The sequence below is a fragment of the Copadichromis virginalis genome, linkage group LG2, assembly GCF_057382275.1.
Source record: "Copadichromis virginalis isolate Kocher_CV1m ecotype Utaka linkage group LG2, C_Virginalis_male_GT1.1, whole genome shotgun sequence".
Classification (NCBI taxonomy): Eukaryota; Metazoa; Chordata; class Actinopteri; order Cichliformes; family Cichlidae; genus Copadichromis; species Copadichromis virginalis.
In genome coordinates this window covers 31137018-31159376 of record NC_140619.1, presented here as the reverse complement: position 1 = coordinate 31159376, position 22359 = coordinate 31137018, and the positions used below count along the sequence as shown (strand labels likewise).

Below are 22359 nucleotides of genomic sequence, written 5' to 3'. Positions count from 1 at the left end.
TGAGGAACATGAACAAGTGACTTAATTCGGATTCAAAAGCACAAAGCCTACCTCCATGGGGTCCAAAGAATCTTCAATAGTTTTAAAAAAGTCTGATGGACTTTTCTTCAGAGTCTGGTCAGCAGGCAGCGTGTTGTCATTGTATGATGTCACAAACTTAAAGTCACTGGTTCTTGAACCTGTGGTCAGGTACGTGTCATAATTGTAAGCACTGCGTAAAGTTCCTGTGCCATCAACATCTGCGTAATTAGGAGGAAGATAACCGCTGGGGATGGCAACTGCTCCATCAAACAACAGTCTGGGCTTTCTCCTGCGACAAAACCTCAAACCCAGGATGATGATGATGAAAGTCAGGAAAAAGGTGGACACAGACACCAGCGCGATGATCAGATAAGAGGTCAGTTTGGAATTGCTCTCGTTAAAAGACAGATCCTTCAGTTCTGGCACCTCAGCCAAGTTATCAGAAATAAGTAAATACATGGAACAGGTGGCAGACAGAGAGGGCTGCCCGTTATCTTTCACTGCCACTACAAGGTTTTGTTTCATGCTGTCAGATTCAGAAATGTCCCGGTGTGTCCTGATCTCTCCGCTGTGGACACCAATAGTAAAAAGTCCCGGATCAGTGGATTTGACTATTTGATAGGACAGCCAAGCGTTCTGTCCGGAGTCCGCGTCCACCGCGATCACTTTGGACACCAGAGAGCCTCCGTGTGCAGCTTTGGGGACCAGCTCGGTCATGAAGGAGTTGCCCTCTGGGGAGGGGTAGAGGATCTGAGGAGAGTTGTCATTCACATCTGAGATGAACACACTCACGGTCACGTTGCTGCTGAGAGGAGGAGAACCGTTGTCTCTGGCCATCACATGGACTTTAAAACTCTTGAACTGTTCATAATCAAACGACCTCACAGCGTGGATCACACCCGTGTCTCCGTTCACAGACAGATAGGAGGACACAGGGGCACCGTTCACCTCACCAGCTAACAGAGAATAAACCACTGTACCGTTCTGTCTCCAGTCGGGGTCTCGAGCACTAACGGAACATAAAGTGGAGCCCGGTTTGTTATTCTCACTCACATATGCGCTGTACGACTGCTCATCAAACACAGGTGGGTTGTCGTTGATGTCAGCTACAGATAACTGAACACTTTTAGAAGAGGACAGAGGTGGAGAGCCCTCGTCAGTGGCAGTGATTGTAATGTTGTAATCAGACACTAGTTCACGGTCCAGTTGTCCTGTGGTCACCAGAGAATAATAGTTTTTAATAGAAGGAACCAACTTAAAGGGGACACCCTGCTGGATGGTGCAGCGGACCTGTTGATTTTTCCCAGAGTCTGCATCTTGCACATGAATGATGCCCACCTCTGTACCCAATGATATGCTCTCGGGTATGCGGTTTGATAACGAACTGATATGGATGACTGGGGCGTTATCATTGACGTCAGTTATATCTATTACAAATTTTGTTTCTGTAGAAAGGCCATAACCATCTTTCCCTTCAATTAGCATTTCAAACTTCGACTCTTCTTCATAATCAACATTTCTTGCAAGTATAATTTCTCCGGTATTTTCATTTAAAGAAAATATTTCCTTTGCTATATCACTTATTCCGCTGAATTCATATGTTACTTCACCATTAACTCCTTCATCTGCATCTGTAGCACTCACTGTTGCAACTACTGTATCTATAGGGGAGTTTTCAGGAAGAGAAGCCTCATAGATTGTATGAGTGAAAACTGGGGCGTTATCATTAGCATCCAGTACGGTGATGTTAATGACTACTGTGCCTGATTTCGGAGGATTGCCACCATCGACAGCTGTCAGCAATAAAGCCATATCTTGCTGCTCTTCACGATCTAATTCCCTGTCTAAAACTAACTCGCTGTATTTTGTGCCGACGGCATTCGTTAGTACGTTCAGAGCAAAATAATTATTCCTTTGCAAAATGTAATTCTGAACAGCATTTTGTCCTATGTCTGCATCGCGTGCTGCATTTATTCTGTAGCGAGAACCTTTCGGAGCTAATTCACCAATATCCAATTTAACGACGTCTTTAACAAAAACTGGTGGATTGTCATTTACATCCTGAATTTGCAAAGATATCCGGTGCGATTCGAGTGGATCTTCGAGTACTAGTTCACATTTTAAATTGCAAGAAACCTTAGCTCCACATAGCTCCTCACGATCAATCCGATCACCAACAACCAGTTCTCCAGCATCAACATTTATCTCGCAGTAACGTTTACGGTTTTCTTTGAGAGCAATCCGAGCCTTCCGAGCGGAAAGACTGCTTACTTGAAGCCCAAGGTCCTTGGCTATGTTTCCAATCACCGATCCTTGTTTCATTTCCTCGGGGAAAGAATAGCTCACATCGCCACAACACAGCTCTACTGCCAGAAGAAAACACATGAAAGTGCAGACAAGGTTCACCGAAAACACGAAATATGCCATCACTCAAAAAATAAACTGAATGAAAAAGAAGGAGGTGGTCAGCATTCCTCAGAAACACAAAATCATGTGTTCATGTGCGAGTACTTCAAGGAGTACAGTGCAGTGGCAAACAATAAGCTTTAACACTGTGGGTGGAGACGCTTGATTGTCTCATCTGTAGCCTGTTTTACAATTTTCGATTGGTAGACAGCGACACTCGCTGCATCCTACAAGGACTACAAAATAGCCTCAAGTTGACGAAAAGCAAGAAACTTAGCTAATCGAAAGAGACTTCATCCCGAGAAGAATGGCAGATGACAAAAGGCGCTTTCTATTGATTAATTCGGTTCTGTTTTATCTGTTCAATGCCATCTACCCCACGGTACGTTAGCAATAAAATGTAGTACTACATTGTTTGATACTGTTGCTACAAACATGTATTTCTTGTTTATAAATGTAATTGAGCAAAAACCTGTAAAAACTCTTAACTGAAAGCGTGAACCTGAAACAACATCCAAGCAAAAATTCAGCCTAAAAGAATGAGTCGCTGAATACCGAATTCAGCTCTGTAACAAAAGTCGAAACTATTATGAAGGAAAAAACATTTTTTTTCTCATTATTATATTAAATTATTCTGCAACGTTTTTTGTTTTGCTTAATTCATTTATTTATTTATTTATTTATTTTTAACGAATGGGTAAATCCAACTGCAGAATTTCGTTGAATAATTAACACAACATATTTGACTGTGAGTAAATTCAAGAAAAAATTCTAATAATAATCACAACAAACAGAACGGAGTTTTATGATGTATGAAGGCAAACCTTTACAGGTATTCGCTCTACCAAACTAAGAGTTGAACCTTAGGAACATCCACAGTGAAAAATCCAGTATTCAATCTGCAGGATTTCGTATCGTTTATCTCTGTGATTTTTTGTTTCTTTTTTCTTAATTAATTAATTAATATATTCATTCAGTTGAAATAAGGCCAATGACATGAACTGATATTAAAACAAAAACGACGAATTTTTTGTAAAATTCTTGGTTAATGATGTTATTCGGAGCTTTACTAACTCAAGTTCATAAGTACAGTAATATACAATATTTTCATCCATGAAAAAAAAGTTTTATGAAAATAGTTGATTTGATTAAAAGAAAGTAACACCGAAGATGTGTTTCCGAAGAAGGGTTGAATTTTTTTTGAATGACGTAGGTGTAATGACGTCAACGTGGTATTCTTACCTGGGGAGGGTCGTCAGACTCCCCAAACGCATCGAGAAAATCTGATGGACTTTTCTTCAGAGTCTGATCAGCGGGCAGCGTGTTGTCATTGTATGATGTCACAAACTTAAAATCACTGGTTCTTGAACCTGTGGTCAGGTACGCGTCATAATTGTAAGTGCTGCGTAAAGTTCCTGTGCCATCAACATCTGCGTAATTAGGAGGGAGATAACCGCTGGGGATGGCAACTGCTCCATCAAACAACAGTCTGGGCTTTCTCCTGCGACAAAACCTCAAACCCAGGATGATGATGATGAAAGTCAGGAAAAACGTGGACACAGACGCCAACGCGATGATCAGATAAGAGGTCAGTTTGGAATTGCTCTCATTATAAGAAAGATCCTTCAGTTCTGGCACCTCAGCCAAGTTATCAGAAATAAGTAAATACATGGAACAGGTGGCAGACAGAGAGGGCTGTCCGTTATCTTTCACTGCCACTACAAGGTTCTGTTTCATGCTGTCAGATTCAGAAATGTCCCGGTGTGTCCTGATCTCTCCGCTGTGGACACCAATAGTAAAAAGTCCCGGATCAGTGGATTTGACTATTTGATAGGACAGCCAGGCGTTCTGTCCAGAGTCCGCGTCCACCGCGATCACTTTGGACACCAGAGAGCCTCCATGTGCAGCTTTGGGGACCAGCTCGGTCATGAAGGAGTTGCCCTCCGGAGAGGGGTACAGGATCTGAGGAGAGTTGTCATTCACATCTGAGATGAACACACTCACGGTCACGTTGCTGCTGAGAGGAGGAGAACCGTTGTCTCTGGCCATCACATGGACTTTAAAACTCCTGAACTGTTCATAATCAAACGACCTCACAGAGTGGATCACACCCGTGTCTCCGTTCACAGACAGATAGGAGGACACCGGGGCACCGTTCACCTCACCAGCTAACAGAGAATAAACCACTGTACCGTTCTGTCTCCAGTCGGGGTCTCGAGCACTAACGGAACATAAAGTGGAGCCAGGTTTGTTATTCTCACTCACATATGCGCTGTACGACTGTTCCTCAAACACAGGTGGGTTGTCGTTGATGTCAGCTACAGATAACTGAACACTTTTAGAAGAGGACAGAGGTGGAGAGCCCTCGTCAGTGGCAGTGATTGTAATGTTGTAATCAGACACTAGTTCACGGTCCAGTTGTCCTGTGGTCACCAGAGAATAATAGTTTTTAATAGAAGGAACCAACTTAAAGGGGACACCCTGCTGGATGGAGCAGCGGACCTGTCGGTTATTCTCAGAGTCTCTGTCCTGCACGTTAATGATGCCCACCTCTGTACCAGTTTGCGCGTTCTCGGGTATAGGATTAGACAGTGATTTTAAATAAACTACAGGGGCGTTATCATTTTCATCAGTTAGCTCTATGTAAACTTTTGCAGACGAACTTAATCCCAGACCGTCATTGGCTATGACTGGCAGTTCAAATGCATTCTTTTTCTCAAAATCAGTTGCGCCAATTACTCTGATTTCGCCAGTTTTAAAATCAATAGAAAACACCTTTTCATCGATATCTGACACGTGGCCAAAGTCATAGGACACCTCGCCATTCACTCCCTCATCAGCATCTGTAGCGCTGACTCTAACCACTACAGTATTAAGAGGAGAGTTTTCGGGTATGCTGGCTTTATAGACGGCTTGGCTGAATACTGGAGCATTATCATTAGCATCCAGTACGGTGACATGTATCATAACAGTGCTTGATCTCTGTGGTGAACCACCATCAACAGCTGTGAGAGGTAAATTAATCTCTCGCTGTGTTTCTCTGTCGAGTTTGTGATCAAGAACAAGCTCGACGTTGTTTGCATCAACCATTAAAATAAAGTTATCATTTTTTTGTAGACTGTACCTCTGAACAGAATTTTTGCCTATATCCGCATCGTGCGCGCCCTCTATTCGGAAACGAGTCCCCTTTTCTGCTGACTCCCTTATTTCCATTTTAATGGAATTTCTTTTGAATTGTGGAGAGTTGTCGTTTATATCTTGAACATGTAGATTTATACGATGTAGTTCTAAAGGATTCTCCAGTACAAGTTCCTGGATTAAAATGCATGACGATTTCGTGCCACAAAGACTCTCTCTGTCAAGCTGCTCGGCAACGCTCAAATCTCCCGTTTGTAAACTAACGGCACAAAATCGTTCGTTATCTCCTTCTGCGTCAACACGGGCCTTGCGAGATGACAATGTAGTAATATCCAGACCGAGATCCTTAGCTATATTTCCAAAGACAGTTCCTGGTTTCAGCTCCTCTTGGATAGAATAGCTTACTTCAGTACACACTGATTGCAGCGCAAGTATACAGACGACAAAGAGGGTAATCAGGCCAGGTTCTAAAAATCCACCGTATTCCATAATTACAAAAACAGAAACATCCGCCAGCAAAGAAAAGATACAACGGAGTTAGTTCACCTCTCGAACGCGTTTGCGATGGAGTGAATTAAACAAATCCAAATACAGAAATCAGCACTGCAATCCAATGGTTCCTTCCAACACAAAGCGCAGGAACAATGGGTGGAGACGATGGCGTTGACGTTACAATGTTTCAAAGTAATCTGGTAGACAGCGACACGATGTGTTCATTTCAGACAGAACATCAAGTAAAATACCAGATTGACAGGTTAATGACGTTATGCAACTATTTCCCATATAAACACAATTAAGCACCTTAATATGTTAAATTGTATTAATTTCAATAAAGCAAGTAACTACAGCCACAGTTTCTGCTAGGATCAAAGAATCTGTTAAGTGCTGTGATGGAAGTAAGTAAAACCATGTTGCAGTGCACACTTATAACGTTGTTTTAACGCCAGTGAACGCAGTATTTAGCATTTATCTACAAAATTGCAATATTGTGTTATTTAGCTTAAACTGCGATTAAACTTAACATTTTCTCTGCAAGTAAATTTTAATGAAAATAGCAGCATGTAAAATTTGTCTCCAAACTGCTTTCCGTATGGTTGCCTTCTATGTGTTCAGCACCATGGACAGAGTCTACTCAAACAAGTCCTTACGCTCAGTTTGTATAAAAGAAAAATACAGTCTTTGTCAGTATGTTACAACATTTTAAATGAAGAAAAGTAAAAGTAACAAATCATTAGTCATATGGCAGCACCTCTAGTCCAAAGAGCATGCACATTACTGTTGGTCGCAGTTAAAACATAACTTTAATAAACTTGGAAAACTGCACTAACTTGGAATCAAACTATTCAAGGGATGCATGTAGCTATAGGGCAATTTTAGCAGACTTGCCAAAAAAGAAACACAATATACTTGTATTAACCAATGATCCTCCTCTGAAAGCACAATGACTATTGTTTTAAACATTTCTCCATAAACAGATGAACTAAAGCTTTCTGGGAGAATCCTTTTGGCTTTTCTTATGTCTGTTTATGGCCTTACGGTATGTGTTCAAAGTGAGTTATTACTCAGATAATTATCTACTGAGAGTGCAATAATAATTAATCTGAAGATGAACCATTGCTGAAAGGAAAACAAGTAACGTCTTAAAGAAGGGATGGGGTTCTAAAAAGTAAGTAGACAGTTCAACTTTTTCATCTTTCAATGAGAAAAATATTAGGAAGACAAAACAATATAATTCCACTATTTCTAATTGACATATAACATACTAAGTTATTAGATAAAACAGTAAATTGATGCCACTGGAGCAACAACACCTAAAAGAAAACTGATCTGATAGATAAGAAGATTAAAAATATAATAATAATCGTTGAGTATTTTCTGACAATATGTTCTGGCAAGTTAATTGTGAATGGGGTGTTAACTAAAAATTTGCCTTTGATGAATGTCAGTTAAGAACATTTGATATAATAGCATTTAAAAAAATGTAACTGAAATAGACGGTTGCTCGAAATTGGCAAATATCATGTAGAGATTGACATCACACGTTTCTCAAAAAGAAGCTTATTTCAGTCTTTTCTTACCTGGGGAGGGTCGTCCGACTCCCCAAACGCCTCGAGAAAATCTGATGGACTTTTCTTCAGAGTCTGATCAGCGGGCAGCGTGTTGTCATTGTATGATGTCACAAACTTAAAATCACTGGTTCTTGAACCTGTGGTCAGGTACGCGTCATAATTGTAAGTGCTGCGTAAAGTTCCTGTGCCATCAACATCTGCATAATTAGGAGGGAGATAACCGCTGGGGATGGCAACTGCTCCATCAAACAACAATCTTGGCTTTCTCCTGCGACAAAACCTCAAACCCAGGATGATGATGATGAAAGTCAGGAAAAATGTGGACACAGACACCAACGCGATGATCAGATAAGAGGTCAGTTTGGAATTGCTCTCATTATAAGACAGATCCTTCAGTTCTGGTACCTCAGCCAAGTTATCAGAAATAAGTAAATACATGGAACAGGTGGCAGACAGAGAGGGCTGTCCGTTATCTTTCACTGCCACTACAAGGTTCTGTTTCGTGCTGTCAGATTCAGAAATGTCCCGCTGTGTCCTGATCTCTCCGCTGTGGACACCAATAGTAAAAAGTCCCGGATCAGTGGATTTGACTATTTGATAGGACAGCCAGGCGTTCTGTCCGGAGTCAGCGTCCACCGCGATCACTTTGGACACCAGAGAGCCTCCGTGTGCAACTTTGGGGACCAGCTCGGTCATGAAGGAGTTGCCCTCCGGGGAGGGGTACAGGATCTGAGGAGAGTTGTCATTCACATCTGAGATGAACACACTCACGGTCACGTTGTTGCTTAGAGGAGGAGAACCATTGTCTCTGGCCATCACGTGGACTTTGAAGCTCCTGAACTGTTCATAATCAAACGACCTCACAGCGTGGATCACACCCGTGTCTCCGTTCACAGACAGATAGGAGGACACCGGGGCACCGTTCACCTCACTAGCTAACAGAGAATAAACCACTGTACCGTTCTGTCTCCAGTCAGGGTCTCGAGCACTAACGGAACATAAAGTGGAGCCCGGTTTGTTATTCTCACTCACATATGCGCTGTACGATTGTTCCTCAAACACAGGTGGGTTGTCGTTGATGTCAGCTACAGATAACTGAACACATTTAGAAGAGGACAGAGGTGGAGAGCCCTCGTCAGTGGCAGTGATTGTAATGTTGTAATCAGACACTAGTTCGCGGTCTAGTTGTCCTGTGGTCACCAGAGAATAATAGTTTTTAATAGACGGAACCAACTTAAAGGGGACACCCTGCTGGATGGAGCAGCGGACCTGTCCGTTATACTCAGAGTCTTTGTCCTGCACGTTAATGATGCCCACCTCTGTACCAGGCGGCACGTTCTCTGCAGGGGGGTTCATTAGTGACTTTATATATATTACTGGTGCATTGTCATTAACATCGGTGATATCGATCATTACTTTAGCGTCGGATGAAAGCCCATAACCATCTTTGGCCTCTATACGCATCTCATATTTTGAATTTGTCTCAAAATCAAGCATTCCTGTGACCTTTATCTCTCCTGTTTTACTGTCCAGTGAAAAAACCCTTTTAGCTTTTTCTGTGATGCGATTAAATTCGTACGACACCTCTCCGTTCACTCCTTCATCTGCATCAGTTGCGCTTACAATTACAACTAAAGTGTTAAGATTTGAATCTTCAGGTAGATTGGCTTTGTAAACGGCCTGGTCAAACACTGGCGCGTTATCGTTAGCATCCAACACAGTAACGTGTATAACGGCACTTCCTGACCTCTGTGGATTTCCACCATCGACTGCAGTCAGGATGAAATTTAAATCGTGCTCCTTTTCGCGGTCTAGCTCTTTATCTAGCACCAGCTCGATGCTCTTAGTCCCATCAGCATCTTCTCGAACAGATAAAACAAAATGGTCATTCTTTTGTAAACTGTATTCTTTGACTGCGTTCTGCCCAATATCTACATCATGTGCTTCATTGACGCGGTATCGAGCTCCTTTAACTGCTGATTCTCTTATTTCCAACTTAACTGTATCTTTGGGGAAAACTGGTGAATTGTCGTTTACATCCAGAATAAGCAGTGAAATACGGTGCAGCTCCAAAGGGCTCTCCACGACTAATTCAAATTTAAGCATGCACGAAAGCCTCTCCCCGCACAGCTCCTCCCTGTCAATCTTCTCCCTGATGACAAAATTTCCAGTCTTGAGGTCAATGTCGCAGTAATGCTGGTAGTTTTCCTCTGTATCAATCCGGGCTTTACGAGTGAACAATTTTGCTACTTCCAGGCCGAGATCCTTGGCAATATTCCCAACAATGGATCCCGGTCTCATCTCCTCCGGTGCAGAATAGCTGAGGTCCGCAGCGGTTATCTCGAAAAACAGAGCAAAACCGAACACAAAACAGAGCGAGGCTTGTCTTTTTAGGGCCATTTTTTCACCCAAAATGACACGAATACAAAAATGCCCCTTCCGCTGGGAATATTACACAAAGTAATAACAAAACAGCGTATACCGCGACTACAACAATGGTAGCTCTAGTTTTAGACTAATATCTTCGTTGGTAGTGGGTGGGGAATTGAACCTCTTCACATCTGCTAGTGAGCAGCGACGCTGTGAGTTAATTTGAGATATTACAAATAAACATGTTATAAGCTAGTATAAAATGCCACAGTTACAGCCACAACGACCACCGTAATCGTTTTGTTGCCAATTTTAATTCACAAAAGAAACCGATTTTTCCTGCAAGTTTGGACTTTGATTTTGTGTTAAAGTACAAAAAAGCACAAAGTTTCATTCAGCACCACAGACAGCGCTTCAAGGGTGAGGAAAAGACATACATACTTCCCTCATTTAAATTTTCTGAAAGTGACAACATGATGGACTTTTCTAAAAACACATTAAAATAACACTAGTCCTATATTTTTAAAAAGCAAATATTTATTGGAGAATCTAAAGTCCCGCAAAAGAAAAAAAACAGGATGTTTAATCATAAGGCATAGAAAATGAGTGAAAGAAATTTTTAACGAAGAATAAAAGAATAATAATTTCATTTAGTCTATTGTTTGATGATTAAAAAACGCCTGGAACTACAACATCTAATAGGCGTTTGCAGTAGACACACAATTTACACGGACAAAATTAATCAATATTCTAAGTGGTCTTGAAATTTGAGAGATAATTTGTTTATTTTTCCATTAATTAAGTAAATGTGACGTGTGTTAAACGTAGTTAGTAAACATCACTTAACAACAGTTTCTATAAATGTACTAAAATTATTTTTAAAAACATTTTATCTGTAGCATAAGTACAAGTTTAACGAGCTCGTGATTACACGAATTACATTCAAAATATCAAACTGACTAGTGGAACTTCACATCTAACAGCAAGCAATGGACTTATTAGGCACACTGTCCTACAGAGAATTAACTGATAATTAAATTGATAAATGTTATTGACCACTCAGTATTTCAGAATGTCAATTTGTGATGACTGACAATTTTCACTTAAACATGACTAAAGTTATAATTCAACAAGTTGCAGACAAGTAATAATCGTAAAATATTTTTTAATCATTTAATATCTTTTTAAAATGGCAAAAGCCAGTAAAATAACTGCATAACTAGTGACATTTGGAAACAAAACGTGCACATCAGTCACTTCAAAAGGGCTGTGCCAAAAAAAGGAATATCAAGAAAATGCGTGCCAGTGAATGCCTTCCTATGAATCAACACCTCTAAAAGGTTTAAAAACTGAGAAGAAAGTAGCTGAAGTGCATAACATTACACTGCAACGTTAAATTAGATTATTTAAAAAAAAAACATGTCCTACCTCTACAGACTCATCTGGATTATCAAACATTTCAGCAAAGTCTGATGGACTTTTCTTCAGAGTCTGGTCAGCAGGCAGCGTGTTGTCATTGTACGATGTCACAAACTTAAAGTCACTGGTTCTAGATCCCGTGGTCAGGTACGCGTCATAATTGTAAGTGCTGCGTAAAGTTCCTGTGCCATCAACATCTGCGTAATTAGGAGGGAGATAACCGCTGGGGATGGCAACTGCTCCGTCAAACAACAGTCTGGGCTTTCTCCTGCGACAAAACCTCAAACCCAGGATGATGATGATGAAAGTCAGAAAAAACGTAGACACAGACACCAGCGCGATGATCAGATAAGAGGTCAGTTTGGAATTGCTCTCATTATAAGACAGATCCTTCAGTTCTGGCACCTCAGCCAAGTTATCAGAAATAAGTAAATACATGGAACAGGTGGCAGACAGAGAGGGCTGTCCGTTATCTTTCACTGCCACTACAAGGTTCTGTTTCATGCTGTCAGATTCAGAAATGTCCCGCTGTGTCCTGATCTCTCCGCTGTGGACACCAATAGTAAAAAGTCCCGGATCAGTGGATTTGACTATTTGATAGGACAGCCAAGCGTTCTGTCCGGAGTCCGCGTCCACCGCGATCACTTTGGACACCAGAGAGCCTCCGTGTGCAGCTTTGGGGACCAGCTCGGTCATGAAGGAGTTGCCCTCCGGGGAGGGGTACAGGATCTGAGGAGAGTTGTCATTCACATCTGAGATGAACACACTCACGGTCACGTTGCTGCTGAGAGGAGGAGAACCATTGTCTCTGGCCATCACGTGGACTTTGAAGCTCCTGAACTGTTCATAATCAAACGACCTCACAGAGTGGATCACACCCGTGTCTCCGTTCACAGACAGATAGGAGGACACCGGGGCACCGTTCACCTCACCAGCTAACAGAGAATAAACCACTGTACCGTTCTGTCTCCAGTCGGGGTCTCGAGCACTAACGGAACATAAAGTGGAGCCAGGTTTGTTATTCTCACTCACATATGCGCTGTACGATTGTTCCTCAAACACAGGTGGGTTGTCGTTGATGTCAGCTACAGATAACTGAACACATTTAGAAGAGGACAGAGGTGGAGAGCCCTCGTCAGTGGCAGTGATTGTAATGTTGTAATCAGACACTAGTTCGCGGTCTAGTTGTCCTGTGCTCACCAGAGAATAATAGTTTTTAATAGAAGGAACCAACTTAAAGGGGACACCCTGCTGGATGGAGCAGCGGACCTGTCCATTATTCTCAGAGTCTTTGTCCTGCACGTTAATGATGCCCACCTCTGTACCAGGCGGCACGTTCTCTGCAGGGGGGTTCATTAGTGACTTTATATATATTACTGGTGCATTGTCATTAACATCGGTGATATCGATCATTACTTTAGCGTCGGATGAAAGCCCATAACCATCTTTGGCCTCTATACGCATCTCATATTTTGAATTTGTCTCAAAATCAAGCATTCCTGTGACCTTTATCTCTCCTGTTTTACTGTCCAGTGAAAAAACCCTTTTAGCTCTTTCTGTGATGCGATTAAATTCGTACGACACCTCTCCGTTCACTCCTTCATCTGCATCAGTTGCGCTTACAATTACAACTAAAGTGTTAAGATTTGAATTTTCAGGTAGATTGGCTTTGTAAACGGCCTGGTCAAACACTGGCGCGTTATCGTTAGCATCCAACACAGTAACGTGTATAACGGCACTTCCTGACCTCTGTGGATTTCCACCATCGACTGCAGTCAGGATGAAATTTAAATCGTGCTCCTTTTCGCGGTCTAGCTCTTTATCTAGCACCAGCTCGATGTTCTTAGTCCCATCAGCATCTTCTCGAACAGATAAAACAAAATGGTCATTCTTTTGTAAACTGTATTCTTTGACTGCGTTCTGCCCAATATCTACATCATGTGCTTCATTGACGCGGTATCGAGCTCCTTTAACTGCTGATTCTCCTATTTCCAACTTAACTGTATCTTTGGGGAAAACTGGTGAATTGTCGTTTACATCCAGAATAAGCAGTGAAATACGGTGCAGCTCCAAAGGGCTCTCCACGACTAATTCAAATTTAAGCATGCACGAAAGCCTCTCCCCGCACAGCTCCTCCCTGTCAATCTTCTCCCTGATGACAAAATTTCCAGTCTTGAGGTCAATGTCGCAGTAATGCTGGTAGTTTTCCTCTGTATCAATCCGGGCTTTACGAGTGAACAATTTTGCTACTTCCAGGCCGAGATCCTTGGCAATATTCCCAACAATGGATCCCGGTCTCATCTCCTCCGGTGCAGAATAGCTGAGGTCCGCAGCGGTTATCTCGAAAAACAGAGCAAAACCGAACACAAAACAGAGCGAGGCTTGTCTTTTTAGGGCCATTTTTTCACCCAAAATGACACGAATACAAAAATGCCCCTTCCGCTGGGAATATCACACAAAGTAATAACAAAACAGCGTATACCGCGACTACAACAATGGTAGCTCTAGTTTTAGACTAATATCTTCGTTGGTAGTGGGTGGGGAATTGAACCTCTTCACATCTGCTAGTGAGCAGCGACGCTGTGAGTTAATTTGAGATATTACAAATAAACATGTTATAAGCTAGTATAAAATGCCACAGTTACAGCCACAACGACCACCGTAATCGTTTTGTTGCCAATTTTAATTCACAAAAGAAACCGATTTTTCCTGCAAGTTTGGACTTTGATTTTGTGTTAAAGTACAAAAAAGCACAAAGTTTCATTCAGCACCACAGACAGCGCTTAAAGGGTGAAGAAAAGACATACATACTTCCCTCATTTAAATTTTCTGAAAGTGACAACATGATGGACTTTTCTAAAAACACATTAAAATAACACTAGTTCTATATTTTTTAAAAACAAATATTTATTGGAGAATCTAAAGTCCCGCAAAAGAAAAAAACAGGGTGTTTAATCATAGGGCATAGAAAATGAGTGAAAGAAATTTTTAACGAAGAATAAAAGAATAATAATTTCATTTAGTCTATTGTTTGATGATTAAAAAACGCCTGGAACTACAACCTCTAATAGGCGTTTGCAGTAGACACACAATTTACACGGACAAAATTAATCAATATTCTAAGTGGTCTTGAAATTTGAGAGAGAATTTGTTTATTTTTCCATTAATTAAGTAAATGTGCCGTGTGTTAAACGTAGTTAGTAAACATCACTTAACAACAGTTTCTATAAATGTACTAAAATTATTTTTTAAAACATTTCATCTGTAGCATAAGTACAAGTTTAACGAGCTCGTGATTACACGAATTACATTCAAAATATCAAACTGACTAGTGGAACTTCACATCTAACAGCAAGCAATGGACTTATTAGGCACACTGTCCTACAGAGAATTAACTGATAATTAAATTGATAAATGTTATTGACCACTCAGTATTTCAGAATGTCAATTTGTGATGACTGACAATTTTCACTTAAACATGACTAAAGTTATAATTCAACAAGTTGCAGACAAGTAATAATCGTAAAATATTTTTTAATCATTTAATATCTTTTTAAAATGGCAAAAGCCAGTAAAATAACTGCATAACTAGTGACATTTGGAAACAAAACGTGCACATCAGTCACTTCAAAAGGGCTGTGCCAAAAAAAGGAATATCAAGAAAATGCGTGCCAGTGAATGCCTTCCTATGAATCAACACCTCTAAAAGGTTTAAAAACTGAGAAGAAAGTAGCTGAAGTGCATAACATTACACTGCAACGTTAAATTAGATTATTTTAAAAAAAAACATGTCCTACCTCTACAGACTCATCTGGATTATCAAACATTTCAGCAAAGTCTGATGGACTTTTCTTCAGAGTCTGGTCAGCAGGCAGCGTGTTGTCATTGTACGATGTCACAAACTTAAAGTCACTGGTTCTTGAACCTGTGGTCAGGTACGCATCATAATTGTAAGCGCTGTGTAAAGTTCCTGTGCCATCAACATCTGCGTAATTAGGAGGGAGATAACCGCTGGGGATGGCCACTGCTCCGTCAAACAACAGTCTGGGCTTTCTCCTGCGACAAAACCTCAAACCCAGGATGATGATGATGAAAGTCAGAAAAAACGTGGACACAGACACCAGCGCGATGATCAGATAAGAGGTCAGTTTGGAATTGTTCTCATTATAAGACAGATCCTTCAGTTCTGGCACCTCAGCCAAGTTATCAGAAATAAGTAAATACATGGAACAGGTGGCAGACAGAGAGGGCTGTCCGTTATCTTTCACTGCCACTACAAGGTTCTGTTTCATGCTGTCAGATTCAGAAATGTCCCGGTGTGTCCTGATCTCTCCGCTGTGGACACCAATGGTAAAAAGTCCCGGATCAGTGGATTTGACTATTTGATAGGACAGCCAGGCGTTCTGTCCTGAGTCCGCGTCCACCGCGATCACTTTGGACACCAGAGAGCCTCCGTGTGCAGCTTTGGGGACCAGCTCGGTCATGAAGGAGTTGCCCTCCAGGGAGGGATACAGGATCTGAGGAGAGTTGTCATTCACATCTGAGATGAACACACTCACGGTCACGTTGCTGCTGAGTGGAGGAGAACCATTGTCTCTGGACATCACGTGGACTTTAAAACTCCTAAACTGTTCATAATCAAACGACCTCACAGCGTGGATCACACCCGTGTCTCCGTTCACAGACAGATAGGAGGACACCGGGGCACCGTTCACCTCACCAGCTAACAGAGAATAAACCACTGTACCGTTCTGTCTCCAGTCGGGGTCTCGAGCACTAACGGAACATAAAGTGGAGCCCGGTTTGTTATTCTCACTCACATATGCGCTGTACGACTGTTCCTCGAACACAGGTGGGTTGTCGTTGATGTCAGCTACAGATAACTGAACACTTTTAGAAGAGGACAGAGGTGGAGAGCCCTCGTCAGTGGCAGTGATTGTAATGTTGTAATCGGACACTAGTTCGCGGTCCAGTTGTCCCGTGGTGACCAGAGAATAATAGTTTTTAATAGACGGAACCAACTTAAAGGGGACACCCTGCTGGATGGAGCAGCGGACCTGTCCGTTATTCCCAGAGTCTTTGTCCTGCACGTTAATGATTCCCACCTCTGTACCAGGTGACGCGTTCTCGGGTATGGAGTTAGATAGTGATTTTAATCTAATCCCAGGTGGGTTGTCATTTACATCTGACAGCTCAATTATTACTTTTGAGTCTGAGGTAAGACCATATCCGTCTTTAGCATCTACACGCATTTCATAAACGGACTCTTCTTCAAAATCCAAAGGTCCGATTACCTTTATTTCTCCTGTGATGTGATTTAAATCAAATGCTCTTCTGCCAGTCTCTGATATACGACTTAGCTCATAAGTCACCTTACCATTTAGACCTTCATCTGCATCAGTTGCAGCCACTTTAACCACTACAGTATATAAAGGAGAATTTTCAGGAAGACTGGCTTTATACACAGGTTGACTAAAAACCGGAGCGTTATCGTTAGCGTCTAAGACAATTACATGCACGGTAGTCGTGCCACTTCTTTTAGGACTGCCCCCATCCAATGCAGTAAGCAGTAATCGGAATTCCCGCTGTTCCTCGCGATCCAATTCCTTTTGCAACACTAGTTCAGCAAATCTGCCTCCATCTAATTTAGTCTGCATTTTCAGCACTAGATAACTGTTAGTCTGCAACACATATCTTTGAACAGCGTTTTGTCCAATATCGAGATCGTGTGCTTCCAAAATACGGAAACGGGATCCCTTTACAGCCAATTCATTGATTTCTATTTTTATTTCGTCTTTCGCAAAAACAGGTTGATTGTCATTGATATCTTGTATTTGTAATGAAATTCGATGTAACACAAGTGGCGCCTCTAAGACCAATTCAGATTTGAGGATGCAAGATGCCTTTTCGCCACAAAGAGCCTCTCTATCAATCCTCTCAGCTACAATTAAATCGCCAGTGCTTGGATTTATGTCACAATACCGTTTACGGTTCAGATCGCTGTCAATGCGGGCCTTTCGAACAGATAATTCCCCCACGTTCAGTCCGAGGTCCCTTGCTACATTTCCTATGACAGATCCGGTCTTCATTTCCTCGGGAAAAGAATAGCTCACATCTCCATAGCCGAAGAGAAAGGATTGAAGAAAGAAAGCAAAGCTGTATAGCAGGCCCGCCACCGAATTTCTACTGTGTGCCATCTTTGGACAAAAAATACAAAGAAAAACACTCGAAAACGTTTAACAGTCCAAACTGTATCAGTGCGACAACAAGTGCGCTCTTTTCACATCAGTTATAATCGAAAATATTTCCAGAGAATGGTGGACAAAAGCACACCCAAAGGGACAGTTTGACAATGACAAGACTGCATTAACACTAACAAACCAAGAGCTATGGATGGAGGTATGTTTCCACTGCTGGTAAACAGCGACCCTCTGAGTTCATATGCGTTGTCTGCACGTGAAATATTTAACTTGCAGACAACGCATTGATTTCCTTTATGACCACAGCACACACAGCACACTTCTTAAAAAAAAAAAAGGGGGGGGGGGGGGGGGTTACAGCTAAATGTATTGTCAATTTATATTTTAATACCGATCTGGGTAGGCAACATTTTTCGACTGGTAAAAACATTAATTACTAAAGAAAATTAGTAGTCCCAGTAACGTCCACGTTCAATTACCATTTCACTGGTGCGCATTCTCCCTAAAAAAATGGAAAATGCATAAGTAAAGTAAATACAAACATAAGCACTAATCTTCGGGTAGAGTAAGAAGTATAAAAACATGAAAAATCAACTTAAGAAGCTTTAAATATCATCCACAAATCACAAGCCAGGGCAAATATTCATCAGAGAAATAAAATGAATGACAATATTGAGCTTAATCAAGTGTTTTCCTAATTCGTGAGGGTCCATTTATCAGTACGGGCAAATGTAACCTCATTGGAAAGGAAATAACCCATGATTACTATTGAGAATTACCATCTGAATAATACCGTAGATTTTAAAAACAACAAGCATTCTTGTACTGTAAGTGAATCTCTAAAGGACAGGGTGATGACACTTTTTCAACCTGGTGGAAGGTTATGAAGTCCATGGAAAGGTGAGTGTTTGTTACTTTGTTGTTTTTTAATTTGTTGAGTTAAGAACCTAAGAAAACCAAACAAACAGCAATTTGAACTTTAACATGTCAATCTGAATTATGATAGTTCATATATCAGCAATATCTTCTGCATAGAATTTTGTGCTTTTGATATCTATTACTAACTTCTATTAACAGTATAATGCCAGAGAAAGACTCCATCACTTTGGAGTCTCTCTCTGGCATTATATGGTTAATACATCTTTTGAAATGGGAAAAGTTCATTTCTAATTCTGGACTTGGAAAAAGTAAAACCTGACAAATAAAGTCAATTCTTTTTCCATTTCTATAGCCGAATGTTTTTTTCTTAATTATCATTCCCCTAAATCTTTCTATTGTGTAATGAATTGCAGCTTCTAATACACGTGCTGAAGTTCATAGTTCAGAAGAGAAAATTAAAATGCATTATAGTGACATAAAAATAGATTTAAGGACACTGTTTCTACTAAGGCAGTATCTGACTACAATATGACTGCTTTCATTAATATTAAATGAAATAAAATATATGGAATTAAAAACCTAAAAAAGATTCCGAATATCTATACAAGAAAGTTTGATTGGTTAAGGTGCAAATTTATCCCCAACAGATTTATAAATTTAACGCCAGTAAGTAAGTCATACCTCTAGAGACGCATCTGATTCTTCAAATGCATCACCAAAATCTGATGGACTTCAAAGACAATACTATAAATGTAAAAACTTAAAGACATAACAAAACACTGCGATTTTGATAACCCAGTTATTTCAGCATCCTACCTCTATTGGAGTTTCGAGATCTTCAAACGCATCAGCAAAGTCTGATGGACTTTTCTTCAGAGTCTGGTCAGCAGGCAGCGTGTTGTCATTGTATGATGTCACAAACTTAAAGTCACTGGTTCTTGAACCTGTGGTCAGGTATGCATCATAATTGTAAGTGCTGCGTAAAGTTCCTGTGCCATCAACATCTGCGTAATTAGGAGGGAGATAACCACTGGGGATGGCAACTGCTCCATCAAACAACAGTCTGGGCTTTCTCCTGCGACAAAACCTCAAACCCAGGATGATGATGATGAAAGTCAGAAAAAACGTAGACATAGACACCAGCGCGATGATCAGATAAGAGGTCAGTTTGGAATTCTTCTCATCATAAGACAGATCTTTCAGTTCTGGCACCTCCGCCAAGTTATCAGAAATTAGTAAATACATGGAACAGGTGGCAGACAGAGAGGGCTGTCCGTTATCTTTCACTGCCACTACAAGGTTCTGTTTCATGCTGTCAGATTCAGAAATGTCTCGCTGTGTCCTGATCTCTCCGCTGTGGACACCAATGGTAAAAAGTCCCGGATCAGTGGATTTGAATATATGATAGGACAGCCAGGCGTTCTGTCCGGAGTCCGCGTCCACCGCGATCACTTTGGACACCAGAGAACCTCCGTGTGCAGCTTTGGGGACCAGCTCGGTCATGAAGGAGTTGCCCTCCAGGGAGGGATACAGGATCTGAGGAGAGTTGTCATTCACATCTGAGATGAACACACTCACGGTCACGTTGCTGCTGAGTGGAGGAGAACCGTTGTCTCTGGCCATCACGTGGACTTTAAAACTCCTGAACTGTTCATAATCAAACGACCTCACAGCATGGATCACACCCGTGTCTCCGTTCACAGACAGATAGGAGGACACCGGGGCACCGTTCACCTCACCAGCTAACAGAGAATAAACCACTGTACCGTTCTGTCTCCAGTCGGGGTCTCGAGCACTAACGGAACATAAAGTGGAGCCAGGTTTGTTATTCTCACTCACATATGCGCTGTACAACTGCTTATCAAACACAGGTGGGTTGTCGTTGATGTCAGCTACAGATAACTGAACACTTTTAGAAGAGGACAGTGGTGGAGAGCCCTCGTCAGTGGCAGTGATTGTAATGTTGTAATCAGACACTAGTTCACGGTCCAGTTTCCCTGTGGTCACCAGAGAATAATAGTTTTTAATAGAAGGAACCAACTTAAAGGGGACACCCTGCTGAATGGAGCAGCGGACCTGTCCATTATATTCAGAGTCTCTGTCCTGCACGTTAATGATGCCCACCTCTGTACCAGGTGGCACATTCTCAGGTATGGGATTTGACAGTGTCTTCAGGTATATAAATGGTGTATTATCATTTACATCAGTCACATCTATTAAAACTCTAGCATAAGATGTTAGTCCTAAACCATCTTTGGCTTTTACCCTCATTTCAAAAAAACTTCTTTCTTCATAGTCAATTACACCAGTTACTTTAATTTCTCCCGTTTTGGAATCAATGGAAAATACATTTATGTCGTTGTCAGACACATGGCCAAACTGATATGCTACATCTCCATTCACTCCTTCGTCTGCATCTGTGGCACTGACTTTAATCACTGTTGTATCTAAAGGAGAGTTTTCAGGCAGACTGGCTTTATAAACGGCCTGGCTGAACTCTGGGGCGTTATCATTAGCATCCAGCACAGTGACGTGTATGGCTACGGTACCGGATCTCTGAGGAGATCCACCGTCCAAAGCTGTGAGGAGTAAATTAATCTCCTTTTGTTTCTCTCGATCAAGTTTATTCTGTAGAACAAGTTCAACTCTATTGCTATCAACAGCCAGAATAAAGTTGTCGTTCTTATGTAGGCTGTATCTTTGCACATCATTTTGACCAATATCTGCGTCATGGGCCTCTTCAATTGAGAAGCGGTTACCCTTCTCTGCTGACTCGCTTATTTCCATTCTTATCAAATTTTCGTTAAATTGCGGTGCATTGTCGTTCACATCTTGAATATGCAGACTTACATGGTGAAGCTCCAAAGGATTTTCTAACACCAGATCTACTTTTAGAACACAAGAAGGTTTCTTCCCGCAAAGGCTTTCCCTGTCAATTCTCTCCGATGTGATCAAATCTCCGGTTCTCATATTAATTTCACAGTACCTTTTCCGAGATCCTTCAAAATCAACACGGGCTTGTCGTGAAGCTAAGGTTCCAAAATTAACACTGAGGTCCTTCGCGACGTTTCCAATGACATAGTCTCGTTTCATTTCTTCTGGAATAGAGTAACTCAGGTCCCCATAAACCAGGCGCAGCGTTACAACAAACAAAGCAGACCGGAGAATCAGTCTTAACCCTGAAAATCCTTTGTCTCCCATCCTGATACAAAAACGTGACCGCAGTGCTTCTGATGCACTTTCCAGAGCAAAAACAACAACGTGATTCGTAAACGATTCAACAATCCAAAGTGTAATATCACGATGAAACACGGAGAAACATGTCTGCAAACGTAACTGGTTCTCAGGGAATTACAGTCGACATCTGTGTAGTAGCAGTGGGTGGAGTGGTGTGTGTGTCAGTGTGCTATCAGCCAACAGCGACACCACGAGTTGCCTTTTATCCTTACACTAGGTGATTAAATATGTTTGTCGATGTCTGAAAACACAAGTCATGTTCACTTATCGTTAAATAAACGTTGAATTGGTGTTTCAAAACACAAGCTAATTGAAAACACCAAAACTACGAGAAATCGCTAACTAAAAGAAAAAAAATAGTGTTTCACGATTTACTGATGACAATTAACATCATAGCACTTGTGCATGAAGAACAGTAACAAGTACCTCCCCAGTAACCATTTTATAATCAGTTTGTAACTACAAACAATTAACGAGTGTATATAGTGGCAAACAAGAAATGTCTACACACATGTGATAAAATGTCATTCGTTTACCTCAGGCACATAACCTATACACAGGCTCATCATATAACACATCTTGTGTTCTTCGTTCACAGAACACAACTGAACTGAAGAGCA

General features: G+C 41.3%; 1 protein-coding gene across 10 annotated transcripts in view; it reads right to left on the bottom strand.

Moving 5' to 3' along the window:
* The window catches only part of LOC146717672 (protocadherin gamma-C5-like), a 295905-nt gene that overhangs the window by 254276 nt on the left and 19270 nt on the right, over nt 1-22359 (bottom strand). The window contains exon 1 of one of the 10 annotated variants that reach the window (XM_085429605.1): nt 19319-21844. The exons of 4 other annotated variants lie outside the window; for them this stretch is intronic. In XM_085429605.1, coding sequence (XP_085285731.1) covers nt 19319-21703 — 2385 coding nt within the window. In that variant the 5' untranslated portion in view covers nt 21704-21844. Of the gene's footprint in view, nt 1-51; nt 2523-3669; nt 6197-7643; nt 10162-11432; nt 13861-19318; nt 21845-22359 lie in introns of those variants that run through there. 5 more of the 10 variants (XM_085429556.1, XM_085429563.1, XM_085429663.1 and 2 more) reach the window with 5 other exon arrangements.